The sequence below is a fragment of the Chionomys nivalis genome, chromosome 8, assembly GCF_950005125.1.
Source record: "Chionomys nivalis chromosome 8, mChiNiv1.1, whole genome shotgun sequence".
Classification (NCBI taxonomy): Eukaryota; Metazoa; Chordata; class Mammalia; order Rodentia; family Cricetidae; genus Chionomys; species Chionomys nivalis.
The window spans coordinates 54,593,566-54,610,147 of NC_080093.1; the positions used below are offsets into that span (position 1 = coordinate 54,593,566).

At 51.3% G+C, this 16,582-nt stretch overlaps 1 protein-coding gene across 1 annotated transcript; it reads left to right on the forward strand.

The window, feature by feature from the left end:
* The first annotated feature begins 5,508 nt into the window (after positions 1 to 5,508).
* On the forward strand, positions 5,509 to 6,377 carry Ins (insulin). Its single transcript, XM_057779943.1, has 2 exons — positions 5,509 to 5,695; positions 6,232 to 6,377. The coding sequence occupies exons 1-2, from the start codon at positions 5,509 to 5,511 to the stop codon at positions 6,375 to 6,377; spliced, it is 333 nt and encodes a 110-aa protein (XP_057635926.1).
* Positions 6,378 to 16,582: the final 10,205 nt, after the last annotated feature.

Here is a 16,582-nt window from a genome sequence, read left to right on the forward strand (position 1 = left end):
CAACCTGGGAAGGCCTTAAGCCCCAGTAGGAACCTAAAGAAAGTTTTAGGTTCTACTGACAACATAAGAAGATCATTAAGACTCTAGATACAGCCTTAGGACCTGAGGCTTAGGCCCCTGTGAGAACCAGGAGAAACCCAGTAGCAATCTTTAGAATGTTTTAGGCCACAATGAGAACATGGAGAATGTCTTCAGACCTACTGAAAACCTGTTGAAGGCCTTATAGTCTCTATGAGAACTTGGGGAAATTTTTAGCTTTATTGAGAGACTGAGTAATGCCTTAGGCTCTTGTGAGAACCTGGAAAAGGCTTAAGACCCAGTGAGAATATAAGGAAGGACTTAAACCCCAGTGACAACCTGGGAAGACCTTAGGCCAGTGAGACCCTGATGAGTGCTTAAGATCCAGTGGGAACTTCAAGGCCTTAGGTCTCAGAGATAACAAGGAGGGTCCTTAGGCCCTACAGGAAATCTGAAGACAGCCCTAGACTCCAACAAGTACCAGGAGAAGGCCTTCAGCCCTGCTGAGAACATGGGGAAAGTGTTAGGTCCAAAGAGAACATGAGTAAAATCTTAGGACCCAGTGAAGACCTGTTATAGGTGTTAGGTCCCAGTGAGAATACAGTGTAGCCCTTAAGTCATAGAGCAAACCTGGGGGTAGCCTTAGACTTCAGTGAGTACTGGCAGAAAGCTTTAAGTTCCAGTAAGAACCTGAGAAAGTCTTGGGCCCCAGTAAGAATATGGGGAAATACAGTGATACCTGACATTAGATCTTAGTCCTCCATGATATCTTGGATAAGTCTTCAGTATCTGTGACATCTTGGAGATATTCTCAGCCCCCATTGTAAACCCTGGAGGTCTTGATGGCCTGGGGAAGGTCTGGGTCCCAGAGAAACACTGGGAAGAGCTTAAGCCACAGAATGTCCCTGAAGAAAAACTTTGACCTTGGTGAAACCCTGGGAAGTCATCAGGTATCACTAGAACCTGAGATAACCTTCAACCACCTTGAGACCCTGGGCAAGATTCTAGAATCCCCAAGATGTTACTCCTCTAGGAAGGCCCAGTAAGATACTGAGGAAGGCTTTAGCTGCAAATAATATTTGAAGAAGCCTTTCTGCCTCTGTGAGAAGGAGGGAAAATTTTATGTTCCCTTTAGATGTTATGTTCCATTGGGAGGCCTTAAGGACCAGTCAAGTCAGTAAGCCCTAGTGAGACCCTAGGGATGCCCCTTAAGTTCCAGAAAGACCCTACTGAATGCCTTAGGTCCCCAGAGAGTCCATAGAAAGATCTTGAGTCCAGTGAGACCCTGGGAAGTCCTTATACCTTGTTGAAACCCTGAGATGCTCTTAAGCTCAAATCAAACTTTGAAAAAATCTTAGGTTCCAGTGAGTTCTTAGGGAAAGTATAAGGCAAGTTTAAATCCTGGAGACAGTTTTATTCACCACTGAGACCCTGGGGAAGACCTGGGATCCCAGTGAGAATCTGGGGAAGACCTCAGGCCCCAGCCTTAAACTCCTGTGAGAACCTAGGAAAGTCTGATGCCCCAGTAAGTGCCAGGAGAATTGCTTAGGTCCCAGTAGGAACCTGAGAACACCGTAGGTCACCTGATGTAAGACCCAAGTCCTCAGTGATAGTTTAGAATCTGGGGTCTTACACCCCGGAGAAGTTCTCTGTCCCCATTACAGCCCATGCAGGACTGTAGGCTCCTGGGAAAACTTGGGTAAGGCCTGTGCCCCAGTGAGACACTGGGAAGGCCTTATGTCACAGAGACCCAAGGGAAGCCTTTGGACTTCGTGAGACCCTGCTCAGATATTAGACCCCGGTTAGACCCTGGTGATAATATTTGGCCACAGTGAGACCCTGGGGTAAGCCTTTGGCTACAATAAGGCCCTAAGAAAAGAGCGTAGAGAAAATCTTAGGCCCCATTGAGACCCTGGTAAAGCCTGGTCCCGATGAGTCTCTGTGAAAGGTCTTAGGTTTTTCTGAGATATGAAGAAGCTCTTGAGCTACGATTCAGCCACTGGACAGAACTTGGGCCCTGATAAGTCCATCTATAGGTTTTAGGCCTAAGTGATACCCTTGGAAAGGCTTTAGGCTCTTAACAAATACTGATATCTGAGCTTAACAAGATGGCTCAGCTTGTAAAGGAGTTTGCTTCTAAACCTGATGACCTGCGTTTATCCCAGGACTCATTTTGTGGAAAGAGGAACTTGTGCCCCGTGGAATGCCCACATTTGGAAGTGACCAAACAAACTGATTAATTAGTTAGAACATAGAGGTAAAAAAAGAGCTGAAACTTCAGAAGTCTGAGTTTCGCTGAGGTCATGGGACCTTGGGCCATGAAATCTAGTGATACCCTAGTGAAGGCTTCTAGCCCACAGATACTCTTGAGAAAGCCTTCTCCCCTACTGAGACACTTGAGTAATGTTTGAGTATTGCTGAGACTCCGGAAAATTCTCGTGTTCCACTGAGGCCTTAGAAAACGTTGCTAGGCTGCTGAGACCCTGAGAAGGGAGGAGAACACCTTTAGGACACTGTAGAAGGGCCTTAGGCCTCAGAAATTCTTGAAAAGTCCATGAGCCCCACTGAGACCTGGAGAGGAGCATGGAACAATGTTAAATCTTGAGTAAGGCCCTCAATCCCTTGTGATCCCAAGAAAGACTGACTTTCCTGAGCTCCTAGGGAAGTCTAACCCCACTGAGGTGCCAAGGCTTTAGTTCCTTCAGGGCCCTGGGGAAGTCTGACTCACAACACAATTCCCAGCGGGAATTTGGGGAGAGCCATGAACCCTACTGAGTGTAAAAGACGGAGTCTTCATTAAGAATCTGGGACCCCAGGGTAGAGAATAAGACTGTTTAGAACCTGAAACGGTGTTGAGACCCTACTGGAAGCAATGCACCCCACTGAGATGCCTGGCGGGTTCTCTGTTCTTCTGAGACCTTAGGAGAAGCTGTGGGTCCCACTGCAGCCATGGAGTAGGTCTTGGGACCCACTGAGTTCCTTTTGTGATGGTTTGAGTGTGAAGCTTTACACACACACATACACACACACACACACACACGCTCACACGTTTGAACATTAGGTCTCCAGCATGTGGTACTGTTCCTGAAGATTGTGAAACATGGGGCCTAGCTGATAGACACAGGGTCATAAAAGTGAGCCTTAGGGTCACAGGCCCGGCTGGCATCCAGTCTGACCTCGCCTCCTGACCAGTGCCTCTGCAAGCTCCTGCTGCTACAATCAAACCAACTCCAGCCATCATGCCTTCTGTTCCATGATGGTCCATGTCCCCGCAAACCCTGAGCTGAAATAAACTCCTTCTTCCCAAAGTTGCTTCTTTGGGGGATTCATTCACAGGGATATGAAAGGAACTAATGCAGGGAGCCAATGAATTAGATTCTTTTCAGATGTTGGGAAGTCAATGAAGCCCAATGAGACCTTAGGGAAGGCCTTACAACCCCTTGTGGCCCTCAGGAATATCCTGAGTTTGAATGGGGGCCAGGGAGACAATATGAGCCCCACTGAGTCCCCAAGCAGACGGGGCTTCACTAACACCTGGAGAAAACCTAAGTCCCGTTAGTACCCTGGGGAAGGCTGTGAGGATTTGAAATAACCACAGTAATGTAGGACCATGGTGCTTATTAAGACTCTGAGGAAGGTGGCTGTGAGCTCCAGAAATGTCTAGAGAAGGCCTTAGCACCACTGAGAAACTGGAGCTGTCTCTGGGTGTCATTGTCCTTAAGGATGCTCGATAACCTCACAGAGACTTGAGGAAGACATTTGTTCTGTTGATGCTCTAGGGAAGGCCCAGAGCCACACTGACACCTTCACAGGGAGTGGATGCTGAGCCATGTGAGGCCCTAAGGAAGGCCTTAAGTCACAGGGAAACCCTGAACTAGGCAGTGAACCCTGCCGCAACCTTGGGGTGGGGTAAGCCCATTGTAGTGTTGGCATGTTCATGAACTCCTTTGAGACTCAAGTCAGCTGTGATCCCCATGGAAACCCTGGAGAGGTTTGAGCACCTATGATGGGCCTGTGGAGGGCTTAAAGCCCTGCAAGCATGCTCAGGGTTGTCCCTGTGTGTTACTGAAACCCCAGAAAGGGTTTAAATGTCACAGAAAAACCAAGCCTTTTTAAAGTTCCAAGGAGAGCCAGAAGAGGTGATACATACCTGAGTATCAGAACTTGGGAGGATGAGACAAGGAGGTTGTGAATTTAAGACAAGCCTAGCTATACCACAGGACTCTTTTGCCAAAAGAAAATTCTCCTTGGGAAGTTGGAGCCCCAGTGAGACCCTCAACAAGACTCTCTAGCCTCTCTATGGTCCTGATGACACCCCTCCCCCACTGCCCCAGCCCTGTTCTTGCTTTCACTCCTCTTGAGGTACCCACATCTCCCCTGCTCCAGTGGGTCCACTGGAGTGTCCCAGATACCCAGAGTATGAATGGCTGCAGCACTTCTCGGGGGATAGGGAGCAGGGAGTAAGTGGCTCACAGCTCTAGTCTAGTGGCTATAAAGCCCTGCATAAGGTAGAGTCTAGCTCATGCGGCTACACCAAGGTTTTTTGCTGGTTGGCCGGGGAACAAGACAGTCCCAAATCAGGGACAGGAGGGGTCAAGGAACCCCCAACCACTCCAAGTCGAGTCTGAGAAGGGTTTTGTAGCTAGGGTAGAGCCTGCACTAAGAGATGGAGGCAGAGACTCTGAGTTCTGAAGCATGTTCTCTGGTGGCAACCTGCTGGCCTTCGGGTGCTTGTCTTGGGGTATTAGGATAGCAAGGTGTACCACAGGTCTTCAGTACAGTTAACCCCTGAGTGGTCTATGGGTTTGTGAAAGGAGAGACAGAGGGGAAGGGACCAACAAGCATCTTGCTGCCTGAATTCTGCTTTCTTCCTACCTCTGTGGGTGAGCAGGAGTTCTCAGCTGAGCTAAGGACCTAGCTACCAATGGGAACTGTGAAACAGTCCAAGGGACAGAGATATCAGGTCCCCAACAGCTCCAGCTCCCTGGGGAAATGATGTGGAAATTGCTCAGTCAAGGCCAAAGAAGGCCTAAATCTAGCTGGGGCAATGCCCCCTGCTGTGAAGTGGATCATTAGGCCACCCTGCCCCTTGTTAAGACTCTAATTACCCTAGGGCTAAGTAGAGGTGTTGACGTCCAAGGAGAACTTTCTGCAGACCCAGCACCAGGAAAGTGTTCAGAAACTGCAGCTTCAGCCCCTCTGGCCATCTGCCGAGCCACCCCAGGGAGACCTTAATGGGCTGAACACCAGAGTCCAGGGGGCAGAGGGGAGGGGCTTTCAACTATAAAACTAGTGGGGACCCAGTAGCCCCCAGTCCTACTTGACCAGCTACAATCAGAGGCCATCAGCAAGCAGGTACGTACTCTCCTTATTTGACCTGACTCCACGGCCAAGACTCCCCGTACGTAAGGGAAGATGTGCTGGGCTCCTCTCTTTGATGAGCCTTTTGCTAGTCTCAACCCTGCCTATCTTCCAGGTCATCGACCCATCATGGCCCTGTGGATGCGCCTTCTGCCCCTGCTGGCCCTGCTGGTCCTCTGGGAGCCCAACCCTGCCCAGGCTTTTGTCAACCAGCACCTTTGTGGTTCTCACCTTGTGGAGGCGCTCTACTTGGTATGTGGGGAACGTGGCTTCTTCTACACACCCAAGTCGCGACGTGGAGTAGAGGACCCACAAGGTGAGCTCAGCCCCTAAATTCTGTCCCCAGTGCTTATCACCCTGGTTTTCTTTACCCTCAAGACCTCACAGATTGTGTCCTGGGTGTAGAGGGTCTCAGGGTAACTGGGAGGGGGAAAGTGGGGGTATCAGGGTAACTGGGGGGAAGGTGGGCGCACACTTTCATGAGCAGCTGGACATAAGTAAATACGGCAGCTGCCAGGAATAAATGAGGATCCTGCCTTAAGGCTCCTAGGTTCTGGAGACATATGAGTAGGCCCTGGGATAGGCGCCTATTTTGGGCCCCCATAAAGCACTTCACTGATTGGGGGATGGTGGCAGGGTGTGTAGCCTTTGGAGCTCCTTGCGTCCATGCCCAATGACTTGGCCCACATACATGCAATCAATGCCACCTACACTGACTTAGCAGGGGACAAGGTGGGAGAAAGCCTGGGGTAGGCAGGGGGCTGCTCCACTGCTCCTAATTGGATTGTCCTGTGTTTCTTTGTTTCTGTGCTGCTGATGCTCCGGCCTGCCCTGACACTGCCTCCCTGGCAGTGGCACAACTGGAGCTGGGTGGGGGCCCCGGAGCAGGCGACCTCCAGACCTTGGCGCTGGAGGTAGCCCAGCAGAAGCGCGGCATTGTGGATCAGTGTTGCACCAGCATCTGCTCGCTCTACCAGCTGGAGAACTACTGCAACTAGACCCCGCCGCCACCCAGCCTGCTTCCTCACTTTCCTGCAATGAATAAAACCTCTGAAGGAGCATTACAAGTTTTGTGTGTGTGTGTGTGTGTGTGTGTGTGTGTAGGATGTGAGCGGGGATGTCTGGGGTGGCCCCAGCTTCACCTGCCTGACCATGATGGCTCCTAAAGGATCTCCCCAAGACTCTCTCTTCTGGGCTTTCTGCACTCCCAGTTTCTTCTTGGCTCCCCGGGCAACCACAGGTGTCCACACTGGAACATAGACAATTCCCTCCCCAAAGTGGTCCACACTTTCAGGTAACCTATAGCCCTTACTCTGCGTTGTGCTGGCTGAATAGAGAAGATCTAGGAGTCTTTAGACAGCGCAGATGGCAGCTAAGAACTGGTGCTTCATTGCCTCGTAGCCCTGGAACTTCAAGGGCCCCAGAAAACTTTTAAAAGAAAGAGGATCAGAATATTCTAACAAAAGCTTCTAGCTAGCTTTCCTGAGTTCTGTTTCCAGAGCTATTTTAGATGGAGTCCCCAAGGACCAGAAACTGGGCTTGGGAATGTAAGGCTATGGAAACCTTTCTCGGGGTGCTTAGTTCTTAGACAGAGAACATCCCCAGCCCCTCTCAGACACTCCAAGCCACCCTTAGTGCTCTGGACAGGAGAGGTATTCCATAGGGATGAGCCTCAGAACCCCCAGGGCTCAGGAGTGACCCAGTAGTGAGTTCTAGGCAATGTGGGCCATGAGGGAGCCAGATGATACAAGGCCTAGGCCTGGGATCTCCTGTCACTTCTCAGCCTCTAAGTAGGGTCTCTCACCAGATTCCTTGAACCTGACTGCCTAGAAATCCTTCTAGGAAAATCCTCGGTCCTAAGGAAAGGCCACATAACATCTAGGTCTTTGGGGAAATCTCAACACAAAGCATACCTCTCTCTCTACCTCTCTCTCTCTCTCTCTCTCTCTCTCTCTCTCTCTCTCTCTCTCCAGCACCCGCTGAACACAGATTGGGTGGCACCTGTCAGGCAGAGGAGAGCTTAGTGACCCTGGTCACCCCAAAGGGCTGGCTGACCTACCAGCTACCCTAGCCAAACCAATCTGTGTCTCCCTGAGAGCTGGACCCAGGGCCAGAGTGACAGGGCTCTGAGCTAGACATGGAAGCTTCTTGCTGAAACTTTTAGAGCATCCCTGAGGACCCCTTTCCAGTCACCTCCTCTTTGTGACAATACCACACCCCTACCTAGAGAAATGTCATAGGCCCCTTGCAAGCCCTGCTCCTGAAAAAGGGGCCATAACTGAACGGGAGGGTGGATGGCTGGACACAGAGCCTGGAAGAGGAGAGAGGGAGGTGGCTGTGATTCTTCTAGGAGAACACCCCAGCGGTCAGTTAGCATAGTCTGAGATGGGCACTCGGCCTGAGTGGAGGTATGTGAGTCTCTACAGAGCAAGAGCAGAAGCAGAAACAGGAAGTAGACTGGTTGGGAGGGGGAATCTCTTGAGCATCCAGAAAGCCATCGGCCATGGTTGCCTGGGCCTTGGGTGGATGGACAGATGTGGCACCCCACCATTCAGGTGCTACAAACTCTCTAGAGCACATATGAGTCAGGGGTGACGGGAACAAGAGTCTTGGGGTCCTTGGACCTGTGGGACAAGCCCAGCTTTGCCCAATATGCAGGAGACTCTTGCTATGGGTTCTGGGAGTTCAGAAGTATGGCCCAGATATCAGAATTCCTGTCTTTGGCTTCACTCCTGGGGCCTTTGACCAGGCCTCAAGGGAGAAGCAGGTTGCCCCCAGAACCCTTAACCTTCCCAGGCTGAGGCAATCCTCACCTTCCTGGTTTCCTGGGGCCTCCTGAAACTTTGGTTTTGGGCTCTCCTTCTTGGCCTTGAAGAGGAGAAGAGGTAGAATACTACAGACCGGTGTGTGCTGCCTCTGAAGCCCTCCAGGGGACAAAAAGCAGTCACCCAAAGTGGCTCAGTGCCCAGGGAGCAGAGGTTGGATCAGACTCGGCCTTTGATTGGCACCACACTGAGTGCTAACCCCAGAGATGCCAGCAGAGGACTTCGGAGGTTCCCATAAGCCCCTGGGTTGCCCCATGTAGGTCATTCATAGACCTGCCTCAGGTGCTCCTGCTGACCTTGCCTCACTCAGCCACTTCCAGGCACACAAGAGCCTGCAGCACAGAGGCTCCTGCCTGCCCCTGGAACCAAGACTCCCCTTGTCCACAGGGCTCACCACGATAAACGTTTTCTTCAAGCTATGCCTGTCACTTTGGTGTTGGAATTGGGGCTGTATGGGGACCTGCTCCCTAACAACCCCCAACCTTGCTGGGGCCCCGCATCACCTCCGCCTACCATATGGGGGTCCAGGATCTTTTAGATTATTAGCAAGGACAGCCATTATAGCCGTGTTGTACTCTTGCCTGGTCTAATCAGGTGGTTCGGCTCCATGTATGTGGGATGGAGGGACTCAAACCAATGTTACACACAGGGTGGCTGAGGCCTGGAGCCAGGGAAGCCACTCTTTTGCTGTGCACTCACAATACAGGTCTCCAGGCACCTCAAATGATCTGCCAATGTAGCTGCCTTCAGGTTGGCTCCACAAGGTCGAACTGTCTCCTGGCACAGATGACCTGGCACCTTAGCCCAGCCCCAGAGACGGTCTTTGCCTTCTTATGTTATCAATAAATGTTTACTGTGATCATGTTCTCCAGGGCTAAAAGAGACCCTGAGTGACATGAAATGTGGATTCAGGGATGCTGAGGTCCACTTTTTCCCTCTGAGGCCAAGGGCTGGGAAGCTCCACAGAACCAGGTTGCTCTTAAGTCAGCCTGCCCAGAAAAGTTACCACTAGGCAGCCCCAAACACTGGCTTGTAGGTCTCTGGCCTAATTGTGAGTGGAGGAGACCCCTGAGGAGTCTTCCCACAGACTCAAATCAGTTGTCCCTCAGTGTTTTGAGGTAGACGTTTGTGAATTCTGGACAATATAGTCAGAAATGGCTAGTTATAGAAGTGTCCAACAGAGGGCACCAGAGCCTTGCTTTTGAGGCGCTCCAAGTCCAAAGGCCCTACCATAAGCCCTTCTAGTGACTGCAGTTTCTCCCTTTGCTCCCTTCACGCACAGGGACAAAGGGGTTTCCCAAGGGACTGGCTGCTCTGGACTCTGGAGGGTAGGAGGCTTGAGAAGCAGAGAAGGTGTCTGATCATGCTGGGTGTGGCCTTTGGGGTCTAAGCGTCCTAGATGCCCATGGAGCAGATGAACAAATGCCCAGGTAGGTGTCTGCAGTATTCCTGGACTGTCTTAGGTTAGAGTTGTCTACTGCCTGCCTAGAATTGCAGCTGCCGAGAGGAGAGTGTAGGGGTAATCCATGCAACTTCTCACATAACGGCTAAGCAAACAGGCCGGGGGTGCAGACTAACTGTTTCCGGGTAGGACCTTGGTGGTAGTTCTTCAAAGCCCTAGGGGGCACTGAGAAGTGCCCCAGTGGTCAGAAGAGACAGTGGTCTGTACCTTGCTCTTCTTGGAGTTTTCTTAGGCGCATGAGCTGGAAGGCCAAACCTGGTTTGCACAAGAAGTTGGGTCTATAGGGACCCCAGGGTGCAGGATGCCTCAACAGAGCCCATCTGGGACAGCGTCAACCCTTTCCCATGTCTACCTTCCGCCCAGTGCTGAGAGGAAGGGAAGGTCAATTTTGAAAAGAATGCCGGGGGTGGCGTGGCCAGGGGTCTGAGAGCTGAAGAGCAGCCTGGATTCAGTGTCATTCCCCCCCACCCACCCACTATTGTTTCTGGCCCGGCCACAGAACAGCCAGGCAGATTCCTTCGAAAGTGAAGCTGTGGAGGCGGCCCCGTGTGGTCTAGTCGTGCTGTGCTGGAGCCAAGTCACCCAGTGGCGTTGAGCCAGTCCACTTGGAGTCACTGGCTCACTGCCTGGCCCCCAGGTAGCCCACCCTCTCCCCCCCACACACACATACACACACCTTGGTACAAACACTTCACCTGCCACCCTTCTGGTGTAGGTAGCCAGAACCCTGCCGCTGAGCTGCAGACCCCTGAGGCTGACTCTTGAATCCGGGCCTGGACTAAGACATGGGGTTACCAACAAGCCTCTGACTCCAAGGAGGACCTAAACCAGGGCTCCTCAGCCTAAGAGCTGTCACACTGTTGTAACACCCATCCAGTGCTTCCTTCATATGTTCAAAGTGACTAGATCCAGATTCAGGGTCAAGGTTACTGACTCGGGTTGGCTGGGCCAGTCAAGTCCCAAAGGCCATGTGTGACTCCCATCTGTGGACTATCTCCCAGACATACCTTGTACTTTGCCAGTGGCAGAAGTAGGTCTTAAAGTTGCCAAACCTAGACATCCACAGACCCTCGTGTTTCCATCAGGACTCATTCCCCGCAGTCCTGAGGAGCCTTTAGAATCATACAGCTGACAATGACCCACATTCCACCAGGACCTCCCTCTGACTCTCCCAGCCCATCTGTGTTTGTGGACAACAGAGTGGGAGCTCTCAGCCCTGCCAGCTTGTGGCTGTTCATGCTGAGGCCCTGGCACTCCCCCTCTGCTCTTCAAAGGCCACTGTGGCTTCAGAACTGAGTCCTACTCCAGCTGGGTCTCTAGTCTCCTGTCCATCCCTAAGACCCACTGTGACCTGGGCTGCTGGGGACCTGGAAGATTCTTTGTAGCATCTCTGGGACACAGGTCCTCAACATGGGTGAGCAACATCTGGGAACTCAGAAGTAGTGAGAACGGGCCTGGGAACCAGGGGAACACTGAGGCACTCAAATCTGTGCTCTGCTGATTGCTTCTCCAGGTCTGACTTCTGAGGACCAAGAACAACTTGAATTGGCAGAGCTAGGGAACTGGCAGAAGGTGAAATGCCTCCACCTGGACCCAGATATAGAAAAGGAGATGGGAAGGGTGGCTGAATTTGGAAGAAGAGTGGACAGAGAGTCAGCAAGGGGAAGATCCCCATATCCCGGCTCCAGTTGCATAGTCAGACCCTAAAAGCAAGGAGGAAATGAGTGGTGGGAAGGCCTTCTGAAGCAATGTCCATGCTCTAGTTCATAGCCTTGAGACAGGTCCACTATGGCCTCTCCATAGTCCTGGCGAGGCACAGCTAAAAGCCACTATTGGGTTTATGCTCTTCCCTAAGACTTAGCATATGGGCTGGCCATGACATAAACAAGGGGTGGCTACAGCTACAAATCATACAAAATGTGTATCTTGTGAGTATAAGAAGAGATTCTTGTCTCCCCTTTCACCCTCAGCCTCCTTGGGTCAGTGGGCTAAATCATGAGAGCTAGTGGGTCAGAGAGATGGAAGATTATGTCTCGGACCTGGGAGTCTCTGGCTTTCATCTCCTGGAGATGACACTGGCTCCCATGTGGGTTTTGTGGAGAAAAGGAAGCTGGTGTACTTCCTGCATGTGTTCCCCGCATAGCCATGGTGACATGACTGGGAGCTTATGCAGGATCCTGTCTCCAGGGATGGAGGTTGGAGCCCTATACTCATCTTAGAGTAGATCAGGGAGAAAGGGTTTAGCCAAGAGCAAGATCTTGGGAAAGACCAACAGTGCCATGGTGCAGACGAGGGATGCTCTGGTCATGACCAGCAGGGCCATGCTGCAGACAAGGGATGCTCTGGTCCTGACCAGGAGGGCCACGCTGCAGACGAGGGATGCTCTGGTCCTGACCAGGAGGGCCACGCTGCAGACGAGGGATGCTCTGGTCATGACCAGCAGGGCCATGCTGCAGACGAGGGATGCTCTGGTCCTGACCAGGAGGGCCACGCTGCAGACGAGGGATGCTCTGGTCCTGACCAGGAGGGCCACGCTGCAGACGAGGGATGCTCTGGTCCTGACCAGAATGGCCACGCTGCAGACGAGGGATGCTCTGGTCCTGACCAGGAGGGCCATGCTGCAGACGAGGGATGCTCTGGTCCTGACTAGGAGGGCCACACTGCAGACGAGGGATGTTCTGGTTCTGACCAGCAATGCCACACTGCAGATGAAGGAGTCCTCTGGTCCTGACCAGCAGGGCCACGCTGCAGACAAGGGATGCTCTTGTCCTGACCAAAAGGGCCACGCTGCAGATGAGGGATGCTCTGGTCCTGACCAGAAGGGCCACACTGCAGACGAGGGATGCTCTGGTCTTGAGCAGAATGGCCACGCTGCAGACGGGGGATGCTCTGGTCCTGACGAACAGGGCCACGCTGCAGACGAGGGATGCTCTGGTCCTGGCCAGAATGGCCACACTGCAGACGAAGGAGTCCTCTGGTCCTGACCAGCAGGGCCATGCTGCAGACAAGGGATGCTCTGGTCCTGACCAGAATGGCCACGCTGCAGACGAGGGATGCTCTGGTCCTGACCAGAATGGCCACGCTGCAGACGAGGGATGCTCTGGTCCTGACCAGAATGGCCACGCTGCAGACGAGGGATGCTCTGGTCCTGACCAGCAGGGCCATGTTGCAGACGAGGGATGCTCTGGTCCTGACCAGCAGGGCCATGCTGCAGAGGAGGATGCTCTGGTCCTGACCAGCAGAGCCATCCTGCAGACGAGGATGCTCTGGTCATGACCAGCAGGGCCACGTTGCAGACGAGGGATGCTCTGGTCCTGACCAGCAGGGCCACGTTGCAGACGAGGGATGCTCTGGTCATGACCAGCAGGGCCACGCTGCAGACGAGGGATGCTCTGGTCCTGACCAGCAGGGCCACGCTGCAGACGAGGGATGCTCTGGTCCTGACCAGCAGGGCCACGCTGCAGACGAGGGATGCTCTGGTCATGACCAGCAGGGCCATGTTGCAGACGAGGGATGCTCTGGTCATGACCAGCAGGGCCACGCTGCAGACGAGGGATGCTCTGGTCCTGAGGTCCACTGTGTATGTTGGGACAAGAAGGTTTTTGCAGTTTTCTTAAGTCCTAACTCAGTTCTTAAGGCAGCTCTAGCCAGTGTTCCACTCCAAATCCCAGAGTCCCACCTTGAGTAAAGTTTTGTCTGAACAGGTAGAAGAGCTGTTATAAGCAGGTCTCTCACAGCCATGGGCTCTGGATTGTTTCAGCTATAGTTCCACATGGTTCCAGAAACAACCTGTGAGGTCAGGAGGGAAAACGGAAGCTCAAGGTAGATTGCCCAAAGTAATGAGCAGACTAGGTATTTGAACCTTGGCAGTCACCAGTCCGTTGGACCCGGTCTATTCCTGTGTGATACTCAATGAGTATATAGAATGTGCCCCTCATCCCCGAGCACAAGGTTTCCTGGGTTCTCAGCTATGGTCTTGTACCTTTTGAGAAGGTGGCCCTTTCCTGCCTGTCCACCAAGGGGAGGAAGTCAATGTGCAGGGTTAAGGACAGTTAGGTAGATTAAGAGGAGATTTTTTTCTGTGTTATGGATTGAATCATGGCCTCCTGCTTGCAAGATACTCTACCACTGCATGACATCCCCAGCCCTGACACCTGCCCTCTTCTCTCCATTCCCAAGGCTTCATAAAGCACCCTGTAATTATGATTGTGGGGAGAGGTTTTCTGAAGCTTCAGTGTAATTTCTTAAATGGCCACCAGATGTCGAGCTTAAGCCAGGTTTGCAAATTCCCTTTACAGATGCAAGATGGTGGGGCTGCCAAGAGGAATTTTTTTTTTTTTTTTGGTTTTTCGAGACAGGGTTTCTCTGTGGCTTTGGAGCCTGTCCTGGAACTAGCTTTTGCAGACCAGGCTGGTCTCGAACTCACAGAGATTCACCTGCCTCTGCCTCCCAAGTGCTGGGATTAAAGGCGTGCGCCACCACCGCCTGGCTGCCAAGGGGAATTAAGAACAAAATTTAGCCCACCCTAGTACTCCCTAGGGTCCCCACTTCTTATCTGGGATCCTGGGATTATGCCTAGAAAGAGTTCATAATAAATTTATTTTTAATATAAATATGACATAGTTTTTATAGAACTAAGTGGATGATTCAAGTTGTTTGGAGTTTATGTAATTTGGGGTGCTCCTAAGTCCTAGAACAGGAAGATAAGCAAAGAAAAAAATGCCTGAGAGACCAAAAAAAAAAAAAATCCAAGTACAAGGCTACAGAACTCACTCATACCCTGATGTTACAGAAGGTCTCTCTGTAGGGTGAAAGAGTCATAGTGTCACCTATCACCAGTTCGCCTCCCTGAGTACCCCCAAATTCCTGCAGTTAAGAACTTTAAATTGTGCGTTGTAATTGCAGATGTGGCCACTAGATGTCAGCATGAGGCCACTTTAGCAGTCCAGCAAGGCCAAGTAGATGCTCAGCATTTCTAGGGGTACCTCAGCTCTCTTTTCCATAAATGAGAGCTCAGATAGATCCCCTGAATTAAGTTACTCTTCTCTCCCGAAATATCAAGTGAGTAGATTGTTTCTGTGCCGTGTCTTCATGATTGTACCCCAATATTAGTTCTTCTTTTATGGTCCCTTTCTCCTGTGTCCCATAAACTGTGTCCCTCAATCATGGAACACCTACGAAATATAATTCTGAAAGATCATGCCCCTCAAATTGTAGCTCATTGATGCCCGGTGCCCCATTTATTTCTGCCTCGGTGGCACCATGGTTTAGTTGCTCCATGGGCATTCTTCACCTGCATTCTCCTCTTCCTTAAATACTCTGTGTTATAAGACCCTAGTAGAATAAAAATAGCCCTGGGCCTAGTCAGAGGTAGGAATTCGGGGGACAGAACTTGGATTCATTTGGAAGAAGTTAAGACTGTTTCTCTGACTGTGACCTTTTTCCTCCAGCCCCTTGGCCTTCTACTTTCTCAGAGTACCTCCTCTTATGGCACTTCCAAGGAATTGCTTCATGGGTTTGGAGTAAGCCTTCACCTTCCCAATGCCAACTTCTGGCTTGTAAATCCCAGCCAAACGTTCTCAGAAGGCCCTAGCATCATCCAGGCACACTGCAGCAGACAACAGAGGGCAGCACTTGCCACATACTTCTGGTCACCAGCCCCAAAGCACAGCTAGAATCTTCGTGAGGAAAAAATTGCCTCACCTTTGTGAAGTGTGAGGTGCCCTCTGCTATGTACCACAGATATGACTTGGGAGTCATCTACAAGCATAGTGAGAAATCCCATCTGCCCTTTTCCCGTGAAAAAGGATGTCCGTATCATGTTGAGTCACCCCCATCAGATATGAATTCCTCTAAAGTTTGATTATCTTCCCCTACAGAATGTCTCATTCTCCCCAAACATGCCTATCTCTGCCACTAAGTAAAGAAGTTCAGGTAGGACTTGGACAACAAAGGGAGAGGGAATCATTAAATCTTAGCTTGGGCTGATAAGATAAGTAAGATAAAAAGATTAGCTGGACTTCAAAAGTGCAAAGGGTAGAGACTAGTGGGTTTTGGTGGAGTACACCTTTTTTTGTTTGTTTCTTTTTTCTTTTCTTTTTTGAGTCTCTGCTCTTCCTGCTCTCCCTCAAAACCAGGGGTCAAACATTTCAGAGTACAAATGAAACTTTAGGCAATGCTTGTATTTGAGTCCCATACCAGCTGCTGTCAGTTCTCAGTCTGTGCCTTGAACGGAGTTGCAGCTAGGCTAAAAAGGAGTGAGAACCCAGCCAATCAACATCCTAAAAAGGGTGAACAAGTGTCACTATACATGCCATCTGCATCAGTATGTTTAGTGCTTGGCACTACTCACAGAGGGCAGGGGGCCAGGTCAGATGACTGATGACAGAGAAAATTCTAAGTTGAGTAGCCATGAAACATGAAACAACAAGATGGCGCTGTACCACACAGATGCACCGGAAGCATTTTAAAAGTAATTTTAATATTTATTTTGAACCCGGCTTCTAATTTAAATAGGCCACGCCCCCTTTTTACCTGTGCCACGCCCACAGACATTCCAGGGTGTCAAGTGACTGCCAAGTGTCACTCTAGTGAAGTCCTACCCAGTCCCCACCCCCTGCACATAGTCTCCACCCCCTAGCTAACAGGAAGTGCTTCTAGCTTATGTTCACGCCCACATAGATGTCTTTCCATTTGACAGGCATAGGCCAAAGCCCCACCCCTTAATGCCCCCATGCCCTAGTGTGGGAAAGTGCCATAGTCAGCTGCCCCAGAAGTCTTTGCTGCACTGTGCAAGCACATTATTTCCCAAATTTGGAGGGGCCGGGGGCTGGGCGTGGAGGGGACGAGGAGGTGAGGGGCAAAGATATAGTGTCAGTTATCATTTGAGCAGGTGCCTTGCTCAGTGGTGGAGAGC

What these genes read in the sequence shown, in the direction of transcription:
- Ins (XM_057779943.1), top strand. Translation starts at nt 5,509, where the DNA reads ATGGCCCTGTGGATGCGCCTTCTGCCCCTGCTGGCCCTGCTGGTCCTC. An exon ending in TGGAGTAGAGGACCCACAAG is followed by an intron (nt 5,696 to 6,231) that starts GTGAGCTCAGCC and finishes CCTCCCTGGCAG; the next exon opens with TGGCACAACTGGAGCTGGGT.